This window comes from Podarcis liolepis, assembly GCF_965112155.1.
Source record: "Podarcis liolepis genome assembly, chromosome: 2".
NCBI classification, from domain to species: Eukaryota; Metazoa; Chordata; class Lepidosauria; order Squamata; family Lacertidae; genus Podarcis; species Podarcis liolepis.
The window spans coordinates 106688520-106706118 of record NC_139555.1 but is presented as its reverse complement, the minus strand read 5'-3'; the positions used below and the strand labels follow the sequence as shown (position 1 = coordinate 106706118).

The 17599-nt window shown below is 48.9% G+C and overlaps 1 protein-coding gene across 1 annotated transcript in view; it reads right to left on the bottom strand.

The window, feature by feature from the left end:
- The window catches only part of GABBR1 (gamma-aminobutyric acid type B receptor subunit 1), a 174910-nt gene that overhangs the window by 86909 nt on the left and 70402 nt on the right, over nt 1-17599 (bottom strand). Inside the window, exon 3 of the mRNA XM_083491380.1 lies at nt 8819-8903. Coding sequence (XP_083347506.1) covers nt 8819-8903 — 85 coding nt within the window. The remainder of the gene's footprint in view (nt 1-8818; nt 8904-17599) is intronic.

The following is a 17599-nucleotide window of genomic DNA, read 5'->3' as shown; positions in this document are numbered from 1 at the left end:
ATTCTTCAGCATCAACTTTGTTGGACTGGTCATGTTGTTCGGATGCCTGATTATCGTCTTCCAAAGCAACTACAGTGGTAATAATAATAATAATAATAATAATAATAATAATAATAATTTATTATTTGTACCCCGCCCATCTGGCTGGGTTTCCCCAGCCACTCTGGGCGGCTTCCATAGAAACAAAAAATACTGCAAAATATCACAGATTAAAAGCTTCCCTGAACAGGGCTGCCTTAAGATGTCTTCTAAATGTCAGGTAGTTATTCATCGCTTTGACATCTGATGGGAGGGCGTTCCACAGGGCGGGTGCCACTACCGAGAAGGCCCTCTGCCTGGTTCCCTGTAGCTTTGCTTCTTGCAATGAGGGAACCGCCAGAAGGCCCTCGGCGCTGGACCTCAGCGTCTGGGCAGACTTCTGGTTATGTACTTAATTCATTCTGGAGGTCCTGAAACTGTTCTTAACCTGAAGCACCACTTTAGCTAATGGGGCCTCCTGCTGCTGCCACACCGCCACCGCACAATTTCTGTTCTCATCCTGAAGCAAAGTTCTTAACCCGAGGTAATATTTCTGGGTTAGCGGAGTCTGAAACCTGTAGCATCTGTAACCCGAGGTACCACTGTACTCTATTCTCAACTCACTTATGGACTCACTGTTAAGACCCTACTCATGGAAGACAATTTTACAAGTGATCAGAGAAGAAGGAGAAGAAGAAGACTGCAAAACTGTATACAAAACTAGTTGGATACCCCTTAGCTTCCTTTCCCTGCAAAACCCTTCCCCCCTTGCCCCAATACAACAATTTCTAGGTTTCTTAAGTTCCCCCTCAACCATCAAACAGAATTCCATGTCCACTGAGCATGCTCAGTCCTCATTAGCCTGTTTTGGACGGTTTCCCTGTCCTTCGGCTCTTTTTTCTGTGTGTGCCTGTGTGTACACAGACAGACAGACAGACAGACAGACAGACAGACAGACGTGTACCCATCCCCAGCTGCATCACAGTGTTTCATATCTCCATTAATGTCTATGGGCAGCTCTCTTGCTCTGTCCCTGAGGATGTTTAGAAAAGAGCTGCTCAGCAGGAAGCAGGAAATGACCTATCCAAAAACGGTAATGAGACAACCCTTTCTAACCTTTCTATATTTACATTTCTCTGCCTGCAATGTTCCAGCAACTCTTATTCCCCCCACCTCCACACCGTCCAGTTGCCAGGTTTATTTCCTCTCAATCTTTCAATATTCCACAGCAGCAAGTTATTATGGGGCTGTGCTTTCGGAGGGAGCTCCCCCGCTTTAGGTTTTCTTGCTAAACCTTTTTAAAATATAGCCATGTACCTCGGGGTTACCCCAAGTCACCTCCTGCCGTTCTCTTGTTTGTGGGTGGTGTGGCTTTGGCTGCAAACTCATAAGCATCTGGAAGAACTGAATTGGTATTAGTCTCTGGAGACTGACTATTTTGCTGCGTAAATGCACCATAAGCTGAAAGCATGTGGCTTCCTCCAGAGAGTCCTGGGAGCTATAGTTTGTTAAGGGTGTTGGGAACTGTAGCTTTCTGAGCGGTAGACAACGGTTCCTGGACAGTCATGTGCTTTAAATGCAGCCTGACTGTTCAGACAGAGTGCATGTCCATGCCATAGCAATATGTGGATTTGCACCAACCTGTTCCTCCATTAATCACTGGAGGAGCGTTGTGAGTTACCCCCGATGTTACAAAGGCCAGACCAGCCTTAGCCAGAAGGCAGGCATTTAGCAGTGCCAGGTCCATGCTGTGGAACAGTCTTCTGGCGGGGATTTGGCAGGCGTTTTCTTCGAACGTCTCTTGAAAGCTATTATTATTATTATTATTATTATTATTATTATTATTATTATTATTACTACAGTCATAGGTAAAGGTAAAGTGGCCCCTGACCATTAGGTCCAGCCGTGGCCGACTCTGGGGTTGCGGCGCTCATCTCGCTTTATTGGCCGAGGGAGCCGGCGTACAGCTTCTGGGTCATGTGGCCAGCATGACTAAGCCGCTTCTGGCGAACCAGAGCAGCACACAGAAACGCCGTTCACCTTCCGGCCCTAGTGGTACCTATTTATCTACTTGCACTTTGACGTGCTTTCGAACTGCTAGGTGGGCAGGAGCAGGGACTGAGCAACGGGAGCTCACCCCGTTGTGGGGATTTGAACCGCCGACCTTCTGATCGGCAAGTCCTAGGCTCTGTGGTTTAACCCACAGCGCCACCCGCCACCTCGGGATAAATACGCTTCAGGCTGAGTGCTTTCGGGTTGCGCTCTGCGGCGACCCGGAAGTAACGTAGCGCGTTACCTCCGGGTTTCGCCGCTCGCGCATACGCAGATGGTCAAAATGACATCACGCGCATGCACGGAAGTGGTGAAACGTGACCCGCGCACGCGCAGACGCGCTGTCATGTCTTATGTTCTGTTCAGGATGCGAATGGGGCTCCGGAACGGATCCAGTTCGCATCCCGAGGTACCACTGTATTATTATTATTATTAAGCCAGCAGACCTATGCAACTGTTTAAAATGCCCCCTGAGCAGCGAGCCATTTCCATGATTGCTTTGTATTGCTTTTACATGTTTTTATGCTGTCATAAGCCACCCTGATGTTTTGAGAGTGGACGGCGTACAAACACTTTTGTAAATGAAAATGAATGAATGAATGAATGAATGAATGAATGAAACATATGTAGGGGTTCTCCCCATCACAGCTGTGTCTGGGACCTTTCACCTTCAAATGTGGGATTTCCCCCTTCTCTCACAATGTCATACACACACACACACAAACACACACACCCCTGTATCTGTAAAAACAAAGGACCCTCCCCACAGTGGTGGTGACACCCCCCCCAGTAACACTATGCAACAGAAGGAAAGAAGAACAACACCTTGTGAAAAAGACTCCATCAATTGAAAGTGGAGGTGACAAGTACTTCCCCCTGTTTATTTGTTTTGTAGCACAAGAAAATCTTAAATAGAAAGCAACGCTTGGATCATAGAATCATAGAGTTGGAAGAGACCACAAGGGCCATCGAGTCCAACCCCCTGCCAAGCAGGAAACACCATCAGAGCACTCCTGACATATGGTTGTCAAGCCTCTGCTTAAAGACCTCCAAAGTAGGAGACTCCACCACACTCCTTGACAGCAAATTCCACTGTCGAACAGCTCTAACTGTCAGGAAGTTCTTCCTAATGTTTAGGTGGCGGAAGACATCGTGCTCTGGTGCGGACAAACCCACAGCCCCAATGATATTGTTATAGAAGTAGGGAGGGACCCCCGAAAACCCTAGAAATTAATAAATGCTAGGATTTGGTGTTCTTTGTGATATGGAGGGAGAATATAAGCTGCAAGGGGATTCCTGGGCTGCCTTACACAAAACAGTCTGGTAGGCTAAGGGAAGAGGAGAGCTGTTAATATTACAATAGAGTGCCAGCCACGGTTTGCAACGACTCAGTGTCCCAGGTGTGACCAGAGACTGGAGATTTGGAAGGCTGCCAGGGTAACTGCTCTGGGGGAGAGGCTTCTGGGAAGAAGAAAGGGGCGTTCTTTCTTGGGGAGGTGAAAGGAAGGACTGCCTGCAATGCTCTAGGCCATTCTGTACGTTCCGGACCCTCTCCAAGCAGACCAAGGGTGTAAATAGGTGAATAAACCCTAGTTCTTAAAACCTGACAGTCTCCGCCGTGTCTTCTATTCTCAAAAGGGACACAGATTCCATGCGCTCTCGCCATGGCTTGGCAGAAAGAAGGACAGACTCTGGGCATTTGTAACAATATTCTAAGCATTTTAAGTGTTTCTGTTTAATTAAAGTATGGCTTGCCAAGCTGTGACTTCATGCGCCTCAGACATTTGGGGGGGGGGGAAGACATCCATTGATTACCAGTGCTAAAAATAAACTCCAATCTGATGAATTTCCACAACTCTGAACTAACAGAGTTTTAAGATATAGAAATTCATATGCAGATACGTGATCAGGGCTTGTTCCCCCATCCGAAAAAGCTTAATTTAAGGCTGTGTATACAGCATTCATTGAAAGAATCTGGGGAACTGTAGTTTGTGACAGGAACTTGGAATGGAGGCTCTGGAAAAACTACAGTTCTCGGGATTTCTTGGGGGAAGCTATGTGCTACAAATGTACTGTATTTTTCTGTGTATAACATGCCCCCGTGTATAAGACAACCCCTATTTTGGGGGATTCCAAATTGAGGAAATGGGGGGGAGATTGCCCAGAGTTGTTAAGCTTTGGTTGAGCTTTTTTTTGGAGTGAGGTGCTGACAATCACTCACCCGCCTGACTGCTGCTGCCCATCACACGCATCGATGAAGCCACCAATTGTCTGCCCGCTCGCTGCCAGCCGACAATCGCCCGCCCAATTGCCGCAGCAGCCAATCACCGGCAGGCCTTGCCACAGCCACCAATCACCCGCCCAAACATTGCTGACAATCTCCAGCTCGCAGCAGCTACCAATCGCCCGTCCCACCTCTGCACTATCTGCGTATAAGACGACCCCCAATTTTTAGCATTTTTAATACTAAAAATACCGTCTTATACACGGAAAAATACAGTATGTGTGCATGCAGCAGCCAGCACCAGCTTGGCTGCAGGGGTTGCTAGAAGGAGGTATATAAGATACCATCCAACCGCCTTTGGGACTCCACCCCAGATTTGTGTATGGTCTCTACAGTCACAGCAGGCGCTGCAACCTTCCAACAGTTTGACCTCATCCCAAAAAGGGCACTGCTCCATTATCTCCCGAGACAGACGGATGCCAGCAACATGCAGCAGTTACAGCTGGATATATACTGGAATATCTAGCAAAAGTCAGCTTTTGGGGGTGGGGTGGGAAGTAGGGGTCCCACTCTATCTGAATGGGTTTTTCTCCTTCTCCAAACAGTTTAATTTATGTTTACAGTGGTACCTCGGGTTACAAACGCTTCGGGTTACAAACTCCGCTAACCTGGAATCAGTACAGTGGTACCTCGGGTTAAGTACTTAATTCTTTCCGGAGGTCCGTACTTAACCTGAAACTGTTCTTAACCTGAAGCACCACTTTAGCTAATTAGGCCTGCTGCTGCTGCCGTGCCACCAGAGCACAATTTCTGTTCTCATCCTGAAGCAAAGTTCTTAACCTGAAGCACTATTTCTGGGTTAGCAGAGTCTGTGTATGTAACCTGAAGTGTATGTAACCTGAAGCGTATGTAACCCGAGGTACCACTGTACCTCAGGTTGAGAACTTTACCTCAGGGTGAGAATGGAAATCGTGTACCGGTGGCATGGCGGCAGCAGGAGACCTCATTAGCGAAAGCGCATCTCAGGTTAAGAACGGTTTTGGGTTAAGAACGGACCTCCGGAACGAATTAAGTTCGTAACCCGAGGTACCACTGTACTTGGTCATGCTTTCAGCTAAACAAGGGAGAGAAAGCAGAGGAACTTGAAAAGATGCCAGAGCAGGTGAAAAACAGATCCCTATCTTTGGCAACCAGCTAAGCCAGGAAAGGGGGGGGGGGAATTGGCACATCCTTAAATGTACACACAGCCAGTACTTTCCTGATCAGCTGATGGACGTGCTGTTGGGAGACTTCCTCCCTCACAAAAGAGCCAGTCTGCAGAGCCAACTTCCCGATAAAGAACATTTTTAGATAATTATTCAGCCACAAAATCCATACTGTTTTACTGTAAGGGCCACACTAGACATGATGCTAAATGCATCACTAGAAAGCACACCATAGTTTTTTTTTAGAAAAACCAATAGCAGAGGGAAAGGTTAAAACGCCAGTGTCTACAGGATGAGGTGAAAATCTCTCTCTCTCTCTCTCTCTCTCTCTCTCTCTCTCTCTCTCTCACACACACACACACACACACACACACACACACACCCCTACACCTTCCTACACCTTTAAAAAAATGCCAGCCATAGCATGCTTTCTTATGAAACAGCTTTGGGCAAAACTAAACAATTTTTGTGTCCAGATTTTCACTTTTTGAAATATGGCAACCCTAAATATTAAATAACTTTTGGCATGTTTGTAACTCCCGTTTTGAGTGTTTTACCCTTAGCTCTGTTTTCTCTGTGGATATAGTTTCTTGAGGAGAGCAGAACTGCCCCCCCCTTGTGTCAGAAACTCCCATGTTTATTACAATTCTACCTTATCCTTCCCTAAAAGTGCTCAGAGTAGTTATCACATTTTACTAGGTAAAGGTAAAGGACCCCTGGACGGTTAAGTCCAGTCAAAGGCGACTATGGGGTTGCGGCGCTCATCTTGCTTTCAGGCCAAGGGAGCTGGCATTTGTACACAGACAGCTGTCTGGGTCATGTGGCCAGCAGGACTAAACCGCTTCCAGCGCAACAGGACACGGTGACAGAAACCAGAGCGCACGGAAACGCTGTTTACCTTCCCGCTGCAGCGGTACCTATTTATCTACCTGCACTGGTGTGCTTTCAAACTGCTAGATTGGCAGTGGTGAAGTTCATGAGAGAGAGAGAGGATTTGAACCCAGGACTCTCCCTGGTCCTATAATGCACATCCACCGTTCTTCTTGATACCGTCTCAGGAGTGGGTGGCAAGTGGTGTTGCCCTACGTCCTGAATTTCCAGGACATAGTAAGCAATGTCTGGACGGAAATCACTTAAATGTCTGTGAAAATCTGGAAGTATGGCAGCCCATGCGGGTAGTGTAGATTTTGGCAAATTCCATTAAAAAGAGCTCAAAAACTTATTTGCGAAATCTCAACAACTTTGGCAAAAAAGGAGAAGCAACCCCTGCCGTAACAGCTGCAATGCTGGGTGCATTTGCTTACAGCTCAGTCCTCATAAATATTCTTTTATGCTGGCTAAAAGAATGTTCCGCATCAGGTTTTTACCACAAACAAAGATCCCTCTTTCAATCATAAAAGCATCACATGCTGAAACGAGGAAACAGCACAAAAACACCACCCAAAATATAATCAAGCGACAACCCCAGGCCAAATACGCCACAGCTCATGACAACTAACAGAGGCAACAAGTGGCGAGGGCGGTCCTGTGTCCTACTTTACGGAGGGCAGTCCTCCATTTTACCTCAGGGGACTATCCTCTATTTACCGTAAATAGTTACCGAGCTGTTTCCTGTAGCCTGTTTCTGATTTCAGGTTGTGAACTGCCCTGAGATCTACGGATAAGGGTATACAAATCAAATAAATAAAAGTAAAATAATAAATAATAGTTTAAGTAACTGTAAAGCGGGGCAAAGGATGACTGTGACAACGACTGGCATGAGGGCCTGAAACCTTCATGAACATTCCAGCTGCTCAGGGAACAAAGCAGTTAGGATGTTCGCAACTCAGATTCTCCGAGGGAAGGGAAAGTTGTCGCTTTGGCTGGCGTTAAACCACACAGCTTGGGACAGGGGCAGACTAAGGACCAGAAAGAGGTCCTAGGAAGGCAGGGAAACTGTGGGGCGGGGGATACAATGGATACACAGAGAGCAGACAACGGACCGAGAGGCAGGAATTTGAGGGAAGGAGGGCCGGTGGGCACACACAACATGGTCAGGCAGTTCTGGGGGTCCAAAAACAACAACAAAGCTATGGTTACGTGAAACATACTCAGTTCATTCTCTAGTCAGTTCATGCATAAGCTCCATAAATGTATGTGTCTATTTCACCTGTCTGTTCACAGAGTCCAATAATCCACATGAAGCGTTGTTCCAGTTCCACAGAATCCTTTCACAGACACTTATATATGTATGGACCTTCTGCATGAACTGACTAGAGAATGAACTGATCCACTGGGTCTTCTGCTTTTTTTGTTGAACTTTATGAGACTTCCGTTGAAATCTACAATTTGATACAATGAATAGTGTACCTTAGTGAAAACAAAAAAATTCCTTCCAGTAGCACCTTAAAGACCAACTAAGTTAGTTCTTGGTATGAGCTTTCGTGTGCAAGCACACTTCTTCAGATACACAGAAGAAGTGTGCATGCACACGAAAGCTCATACCAAGAACTAACTTAGTTGGTCTTTAAGGTGCTACTGGAAGGAATTTTTTTGTTTTGACTATGGCAGACCAACACGGCTACCTATCTGTAACTAGTGTACCTTATTTATTCAAAAGTACAGCCGGTTACGTCTTGTGTGTTTATTGAGTTCTGGGGGTCCAGCATCTAAGCTGGGCCCTGCCACCTGCTACTGCCCCAACCATTCGGTTCAAATTTACAGAGGGACAGTCATAGGCAGGCAGAAACCCACCATTTTGACATTCCCACAGTGCCTCAGAGCAATGCAACTCTGTGGGCATTGTGGGAATGTCAAAATAGCCGGCGCTCACATGAGCCCCTCTCAGAATGTGGTGGTTTGCAACCTGGTGCGGTGGTGGCAGCGATAAGTCTGCCGATTGAGGGAGTACCACAAGCAAGGTGGGTAAGATCCACTTGCCCAGAGAGGTCCTCACACCAGGAGGAGTCCTTGGAGGAAAGGGTGGGTTGAAAACAAAGAAGGCTTGAGGAAAAGGTCAAAGCGAAGAGGGATCTGAGGTAAGTTCAACACACGCACTTGGGCCTAGCCGCTCGATATCCTTCGGCTGCAGGCTTCTCGGCAATATTTTAACTGCTGAATAAATCATAAGAAACGCTAACAATGTCAAAGACACAGGAACACAACGAGAAACGGTTGTTTGAGCAGACGTTTAATGTGTGATGCAAACTGGGAGAAGTGTCTGGAAAGAACCAGCCTTCAGCTGTTCATTCATATGCACCCCACAGGGAATTCAGCGAGCCAGAATTGCAGCTCCTTGAGCAGATGTGGGGAAGCCGGGAATGGGAACAGAGGTTCTTACCTTCGGAAGTGTTCAGGTGAAGCGCCCCGTCGCCAGGTAGCGGTGTTGTCAACGCCAGCAAGCTCAGCACCAGGAGAAGCGGCATCTGAGGACAGGAAGAGAGGAATGTGACCTTAGGATCGGTACACATTTGCATATATTGACCAATTTTGCATGGCTTTATTCTCTGTCTGGTCACCAAAGAAGACCCACATGTCATATAGTCGTACCTTGGTTGTCGAACGCCTTGGCACTCAGACATTTTGGCTCCTGAAGGCCACAAACCCGGAAGTGAGTGTTCCGGTTTGCAACTGTTTTTTGGAAGCTGAATGTCTGGCGCTGCTTACGCGGTTTCTGATTGAACGCAGGAAAATCCTGCAGCCAATCGGAAGCCGTGCCTTGGTTTTCAAACTGTTCCGGGAATCGAATGGACTCCTGGAATGGATTAAGTTCGACAACCAAGGTACCACTGTATATATATATATATTTCCTGTACTGCTCCAGTGCTGGACATGTGGCCACACAGAGCAGGTATGCTGGGCTGGGTGCTTCTAGGTGCAATCCTGCCTCACCCATTCACTGAATGTGGAAGGGCATTCATTGGAACATCCATTTGAAGTCAGAACATTCATCCATCTAGCCGGTGTCATCAGCTCTCCCCAGAAACAGCTTTTTACAGGGATGTTTCCCAGCATGGTGACCATGTTGACTGATGGCAGTGGGGACTGAGCATGGGGACATAACACAGATGTGCTCATCTATTTCCACAACCTTAAGGGGCAAGGCCATAGCTCAGCGGTAGAGCAACTGCTCTGCAGGCAGAAGGTTGCTGGTTCAATTCCTGGTAGGGCTGAGACAGACCCCTGTCTGAAACCCTGGACAATATTGAGCCCAGATGGGCCAAAGATCTGGTTCAGTATACCACAGCTTTCTATCCTATGCTCCTGTGCTCCAAGTGCAAATTCTCTGGAGGCCAAAGTGCTGCGTCCGATACCAAATTCTGCGTTTGTACAGTGAGATTGTAACATAATAAAATACAAGTGACCCTGTTTGTAATCTCAGCAATATTCCACTTTTTCCAAGTTGCCATCATCCTGAAAGCGCTGATCTTCTGGTAGCTGAATGCATGGCTCGACAGCATACTCCATGCATACGATGTGTTTTCCTAACAAGAAGCAGTAAGAAGGTAACCCTTTTCTTTCAATTTAAACTTTAAATACTATTTTCCATTTCCTTTCATTTTAATTTCACAACATCTTGATTCCATAGCGCACAACAACAAGAGAGATCTGATTAAATCCATCGATTTAACTCCCCTCCCCTTCTGCTCATATCATGATTTAATTTTGCCTTAAGGACATTGTCTTGTGCTTTATTTATCTATCCCTTAATAACTAGGGTTTTTAAAAACAATAACTAAAAAAAATAACCACTATCTGGCACACACAATCCCGACAGCTGTTATCATAAAAGAGGCCAGTTCTCTCCCTGTAAGAACATAAGCACCATCTTAAGTGCATATTAATAAATCCAAGAATCGTTTCAATTTTCATTATTTATTTCCCAGCAGCGCTTCTTTGTTAGTCAACCATCTACATTATAAATGAAACAAATCTCCTTTGTGTGTGGTTCTGTACTTACAGCCCCTTGAAACCGTTCTTCCTACTTGCGATATTGCAATATGTATGGGGTACTCTACCATCTGGACAACATTGTGAAGTGGTGTCCCCCCCCCCCTTTATCCACATTTAGTGAAAAGCAGTGCCCAATTCCTCAAAAATATTACCACACATGCATAGGTAGCTTTCCAGATATGGCTGGTTTGCCAGCTACAGCTTGCTTTTGAACAGAGATGACTTGGCCGCTGTACTCCATGCTCTGGTAACTTCCAGACTGGGTTATTGCAATGCGCTCTACGTGGGGCTGCCCTTGAAGACGGCTCAGAAACTCCAACTGGCCCCAAATACAGCAGCTAGCTTACTGGCTGGGTTTCCATTTAGATTCCATATTACCCCATTTTTAAAACAGCTGCACTGGTTGCAGGGGCACCAATTTTCAATCAGGCGGCCAGACCCCCTCAATATTCCACAGCATGCAGTGAGCCCTGGCAGGATTTCCTGAGGCTACATTGGGCCCCTCTGGACAAAGGTCACCAAAAACATTGGGCCCCTCTGGGCCTGCCTGTGGCTGCGACAGGCCTTGTAGAGCCTGTTGACATTTCCATTCCACCTTAAGGAACAGACAGACATGGGATTGTTGTGTGTCACATGTCTGCTTACATTCCAGCACAGTATGCTTCCCTTGTGTGTATAGCTTTTGCTTTTAGCTGTTCTCTCCTGTTTCTTTGTCCTGATTTATGATTAATAAATCTGTAGTTGTAGTATGCTTCCACAAGCCTCACACCTATTCTGTGTGAGCAGTTCTATCTGCTGATAGTGTGCCCTGGCTCAGAAGCCCGGGTGGCTGATTTACGTCGGAGCAGAGGTGATGGTCTTCACAGCAGAACAGCTGGAAGGGAATGGCCTCCTCCCGCTGCATGGCATCACATGCTCATGCCAGCCCCCCCCCCCAAAAAAAAGTTGGGGGGAAACCAGCGCATGTGACTGCTTGCCAGTTCATCTCTGGGCCCACTTCAAGATGCTCACAACATCTAAACAACTCAGTCCGCAAATACCTGAAAAAGCACCTCCTTCCCCACAGACCTCCTCGGGTGCTAAAATGAGCCCTCTTGGTTGTTTCGCCACCCTCAGAGGCACAGGTGACCCAGGAGAGGGCATTCTCTGTGGCAGTAACTGAGTTGTGGAACTCTTTCCCCACATTTTGCCTCCATTAAACCGTTCCTGGGCAAATGCTAAAGAAAAACCTCTTTACTCTGGCATTTGACACCAGAGAGATACCCTTTGAAGACCCACCTTATTTCTGTGTTTTCAACATTGTGTTTTTTATTGTTGTGACCCATCCTGGAATTAAAGATTAAGGAATCGGGCAGGTGATTAATGATGATGATGATAAATTGGGTGATGCCCAGGGAGCCCTTTGTGCAAGTAGAAAGCCTCTCCCACCCCACCCCACCCCACCTCAGGGCAGGTCTCCAATTCCTGTCAGTTTTCTCCTCCCACTGCATTCCCCCAGCCCTGCAACCCACACAAACCTAGAGGGTTGTCTGATTCTCAGGAGCAGCTTTGGGTAGCTGGAGGGTGGAAGGGGCTGCAATGGGAAGGAAAAGGAATTCTGCTCCCATATCTGTGGAGTCTGCACAGTATCCACCACCTTTCGCCACATGTTCATGTGCTTGTCCAAATGTGCATTCATACACGTAGGAAAAACGAATTCTTCTTTAACAAAGTGGAAAGGGAGACAGACTAAATAAATCTTCAAACAAAGGAGTGCTTACTGCCAAGGCAGGGGAAGCTGTGGCCCTCCAGATGTTGGCGGACTACAACTCCCATCATTCTTGGCCACTGACCATACCGGCTGGGGCTGGTGGAAGCTGGTAGTTCAACAGTATTTAGAGGGCCACAGGTTCTGTAGAATCATATTATGGTAGAGTTGGAAGTAACCCTCGAGGGTCATGTAGTACAACCGCCTGCAATGGAGGAATCTCAAATTCTTGCACCACTCATTTTCCCTCTTGATTTTGTTGTATGCGAATGCCCTCTTATTGTTGAACAAGTCTTCTTCGTACCTTTAGATCACAAGAGGACGGGGGGGGGGTGCTTAGCCCTTTCTCCACAGGGGATTTTTACACTTCAACACTCATGACCTCCCCCCCCCCCCCCGTCCTTGGCTTTCCAGATCTCCACACTCATGTTCTTCTGCAAAACGGTTACTTTCCCATCTCTTGCGTAGATGGTTCTGTAATAAGGTGACCAGCTGGCCACTTATGTGCTGCTGCCAAGGGAAAAAGAAAAAAAGAAATGCGTGGCTAAAAACGAGAATGCAGATTTGCCTGAAATTTGCATTTGTAGGTGCAAAGCTAAATAGGACTGCTACCATTTAAGCTGGAAGGTAACACATCTGCCACAATAGTGGGGGAAGATGGCGAGCAGGTGGCCTGTGTGCCTGGTCTGCCCGCTGCCTGGGCTCTCACTGTTGATGGGCAACCTCAGGACCCCTCCTGCTCTCCCTTCTTCAGATTACAGTGGTACCTCGGCTTACAGATGCTTCAGGTTACAGACTCCGCTAACCCAGAAATATTACCTCGGGTTTAGAACTTTGCTTCAGGATGAGAACAGAAATCGTGCTCCGGCAGCAGCAGGAGGCCCCATTAGCTAAAGTGGAATTTCAGGTTAAGAATAGTTTCAGGTTAAGAGCAGAGCTCCGGAACCTGAGGTAAAGGTAAAGGGACCCCTGACCATTAGGTCCAGTCGTGGCCGACTCTGGGGTTGCAGCACTCATCTCGCTTTATTGGCCGAGGGAGCCGGCGTACAGCTTCCGTGTCATGTAGCCAGCATGACTAAGCCGCTTCTGGCAAACCAGAGCAGCGCACGGAAATGCCGTTTACCTTCCTGCCAGAGCGGTACCTATTTATCTACTTGCACTTTGATGTGCTTTCGAACTGCTAGGTTGGCAGGAGCAGGACTGAGCAACGGGAGCTCACCCCGTCGTGGGGATTCGAACCGCTGACCTTCTGATCGGCAAGTCCTAGGCTCTGTGGTTTAACCCACAGCGCCACCTGCATCCCAGTGTAACCTGAGGTACCACTGTATGAAAAAACATAAGAACATAAAAAACTTGATCAGCCCAATGGCCCTTCTTGTCCGGCTTCCTGTTCTCACAATGGCCTTGTGGGAAATCTGCCAACAAGGACCTGAGCGCAACAGCACTCTCTGCTCCTGCAGCTTCCAGGAAATAGAAGCACTATCAGCTCCAACTGCGGAGGTCTTTATCTTTATAAAGTGGACCAATTTCCAGAAAAAGGGCTCCTTCAAAGAAAGGACCGCCCTCTGCTAAGTAGGGCACGATGATGCAGCCACCTTTTCAATGCAATCTGCTCTCTCTCATGTACACACACGTCGCTAATTCTGAGCCAAGGCTGCCCAGACACTTCTCCCAGCACAGACAGTGGCTATTTATATGATCATCTATTGACAGAGCACGAAGGGAGAAGTGGGGGGAGAGGCGAGATGGGCCCCACACAATGAATGAGCTGGGAGGAGAAGGCAGGCAGGGGCAAACTCTTCACGGCCACGACTAGGACCTCTGAATCCCCAATCACGTCATTGTTCCTAAAGACATTCTATTCCCTGAAACAATAAGAGAGGTGAGAGGAGAAACAACCGTGACGCAGACGCAACGTTTGTTATTGAGCACAGTCTGGAAATTAAAAAGCGAGCAGAGCACGTGGAATAGCAATGCGGGAGGAGAAAAGCGCGGCTGCCTCCTAGTGGACCTTCCTGTTAATAGTTGCTTTTAAAAGAAATTCCTTGCATCTGCTCCCCTCGTGTGGTCATTAGGTATCATTGCGAGTACACAGGATAGGTTTGATTTGAAGAACTGATGCTTTTTAATTATGGTGCTGGAGGGCTTCTCAGGATTGGGGCTTCCTAAGTTTGTTTTAAAGCAGAGACATCACCTTGCCAACAAAGGTCCTTATAGTTAAAGCCATGGTTTTCCCAGTAGTGATGTATGGAAGTGAGAGCTGGACCATAAAGAAGGCTGATCGCCGAAGAATTGATGCTTTTGAATTATGGTGCTGGAGGAGACTCTTGAGAGTCCCATGGACTGCAAGAAGATCAAACCTCTCCATTCTGAAGGAAATCAGCCCTGAGTGCTCACTGGAAGGACAGATCGTGAAGCTGAGGCTCCAATACTTTGGCCACCTCATGAGAAGAGAAGACTCCCTGGAAAAGACCCTGATGTTGGGAAAGATGGAGGGCACAAGGAGAAGGGGATGACAGAGGATGAGATGGTGGGACAGTGTTCTCGAAGCTACCAGCATGAGTTTGACCAAACTGCGGGAGGCAGTGGAAGACAGGAGTGCCTGGCGTGCTCTGGTCCATGGGGTCACAAAGAGTCGGACACGACTAAACGACTAAACAACAACAACAGCAAAAACAAAAAACAAAAACCAGTGCCTGTTTTTTCAGCACTTTCGCTAGTTGCCGGCTTGTGCAACATAGTACAGTGGTGCCTCGCAAGACGAAATTAATTCGTTCCGCAAGTTCTTTCTTCTTGCGAGTTTTTCGTCTTGCGAAGCACGGTTTCCCATAGGAATGCATTGAAAATCAATTAATGCGTTCCTAGGGAAACCGCTTGCCAGGCTGGCGGTGCGGAGAAGGGCTTTTCTCCGCACCGCAAGCCTTCAGGACAGGTACGGGAACAGAGGGGAAGGCGCGCAGCGCTTCTCCTCTGTTCCCGGGGCTTGCGTGGGAGGAGGGTTTTTCCTCCCCACCGCCAACATTCAGAACAGCATTCTGAATGTTGGCGGTGGGAAGGAAAACCCTCCTCCCACCCCAAGTCTTCAGGACAGCCATCCGATGCCGGGCTGCGGGAGGAGGCGTCCCCCCCCCCGCCCGGCATTGGAGCTTCGTTCCGATGTCCGGCGGCGGGAGGAGACGTTCCCCCCCCGCCAGACATCGGAGCTTCGTTCCGATGTCCGGCGGCGGGAGGAGACGTTCCCCCCCCGCCAGACATCGGAGCTTCGTTCCGATGTCCGGCGGCGGGAGGAGACGTTCCCCCCCCGCCGGACATCGGAGCTTCGTTCCGATGTCCGGCGGCGGGAGGAGACTTCCCCCCCCCGCCGGACATCGGAGCTTCTTTCCGATGTCCGTTGGAGGGAGGAGACGTCCCCCCCCCCGCCGGACATCGGAGCTTCGTTCCGATGTCCGTTGGAGGGAGGAGACGTTCCCCCCCCGCCGGACATCGGAGCTTCGTTCCGATGTCCGGCGGCGGGAGGAGACGTTCCCCCCCCGCCGGACATCGGAGCTTCGTTCCGATGTCCGGCGGCGGGAGGAGACGTTCCCCCCCCCCGCCGGACATCGGAGCTTCGTTCTGATGTCCGTTGGAGGGAGGAGACGTTCCCCCCCCCGCCGGACATCGGAGCTTCGTTCCGATGTCCGTTGGAGGGAGGAGACGTTCCCCCCCCGACGGACATCGGAGCTTCGTTCCGATGTCCGGCGGCGGGAGGAGACGTCCCCCCCCGCCGGACATCGGAGCTTCCTTCCGATGTCTGGCGGCGGGAGGAGACGTTCCCCCCCCCGCCGGACATCGGAGCTTCCTTCCGATGTCCGGCGGCGGGAGGAGATGTTCCCCCCCCGCCGGACATCGGAGCTTCGTTCCGATGTCCGGCGGCGGGAGGAGACGTTCCCCCCCCCGCCGGACATCGGAGCTTCGTTCCGATGTCCGGCGGCGGGAGGAGGTCCGAGGACAGTGGGGAAGACGCGCTGCGCTTCCCCGCTGTCCCGGAGATTTCCCTATGGGCTGTCGTCTTGCGAAGCAAGCCCATAGGGAAATTCGTTTTGCGAAGCGCCTCCAAAACGGAAAACCCTTTCGTCTAGCGGGTTTTCCGTCTTGCGAGGCGTTCGTCTTGCGGGGTACCACTGTATACAGAAGCTCGGATCAGCTCAGAGATGCCTTCCTTCCCTTACTTAAGAGAGCAGTTCCTGCATTGCAGGGGGTTGGACTAGATGACCCTTGGGACCCCATCCCAACTTGACAATTCTATGATTCTATGAAGGAAGAGCAAGACCTGGCCTGGTAAGTGCCCCTCACCCCACCCTTTACCCCTGACAATGAGATCTGCGATTGCACTTCCTACCCATCAGGCTTGTGTAGTTTAGCAGGGGGGCAATATTATCACAGTACCCATCATCTGGTAGGGAGTGCATGCTTTCAGAAACTTTTAGAGGAAGAACAAAGAAGAGGTCATCAACCCAGTCTAACTCTACCTCTAGAATTGGTCCATGCCAGGGGGCAGATGGGAATGCAGATCTTATTGGAATACTCAAGAGAGAGAGCAGCGCATGATTAAACCATGGAACTCACTCCTACTGGATGGCCACTGAAATATACTCAGAATCCTGTAGTGATTTCATGCTATTTATTGCAGCTTGTAAAACAGTGATTGAATTGGCCTCCGAACCTCAGGCCTTTATATACATTCTTTACACAATGAGTCCTCTCTGATTGGCTGATTCTGCTTCCTTCCTGGAGTCTGATTGGTCTTTTCCTGCAGTTGTTGCATTCTACAATCCCACCAGCCTAATAGGCTGATTAACTTCTTCCTGGAGTCTGATTGGTCTTCTCCTGCAAGCCAATCAGTTGTTGCAATCTAGGATCCTACTTGCCTATTGTTCTAGGATCCAAGGTTAGTACATAAAGATAAAGGGACCCCTGACCATTAGGTCCAGTCGTGACCGACTCTGGGGTTGTGACGCTCATCTCGCTTTATTGGCCGAGGGAGCCGGCGTACAGCTTCCAGGTCATGTGGCCAGCATGACTAAGCCGCTTCTGGCAAACCAGAGCAGCGCACGGAAACGCCGTTTACCTTCCCGCCGGAGCGGTACCTATTTATCTATTTGCACTTTGACGTGCTTTCGAACTGCTAGGTTGGCAGGAGCTGGGACCAAGCAATGGGAGCTCACCCCGTCGCGGGGATTCGAACCGCTGACCTTCTGATTGACAAGTCCTAGGCTCTGTGGTTTAACCCACAGCGCCACCCGCGTCCCAGGTTAGTACATAACAGCCACCTATTTAAAAGAGGGTTGGACCCATTCATAAAGAACAGGCTCATCAGCGACTACCAGCCCCGATGGCCATGCTCTGCCTCCACAGAGACAGGAATGCTTCTGAATATCAGTT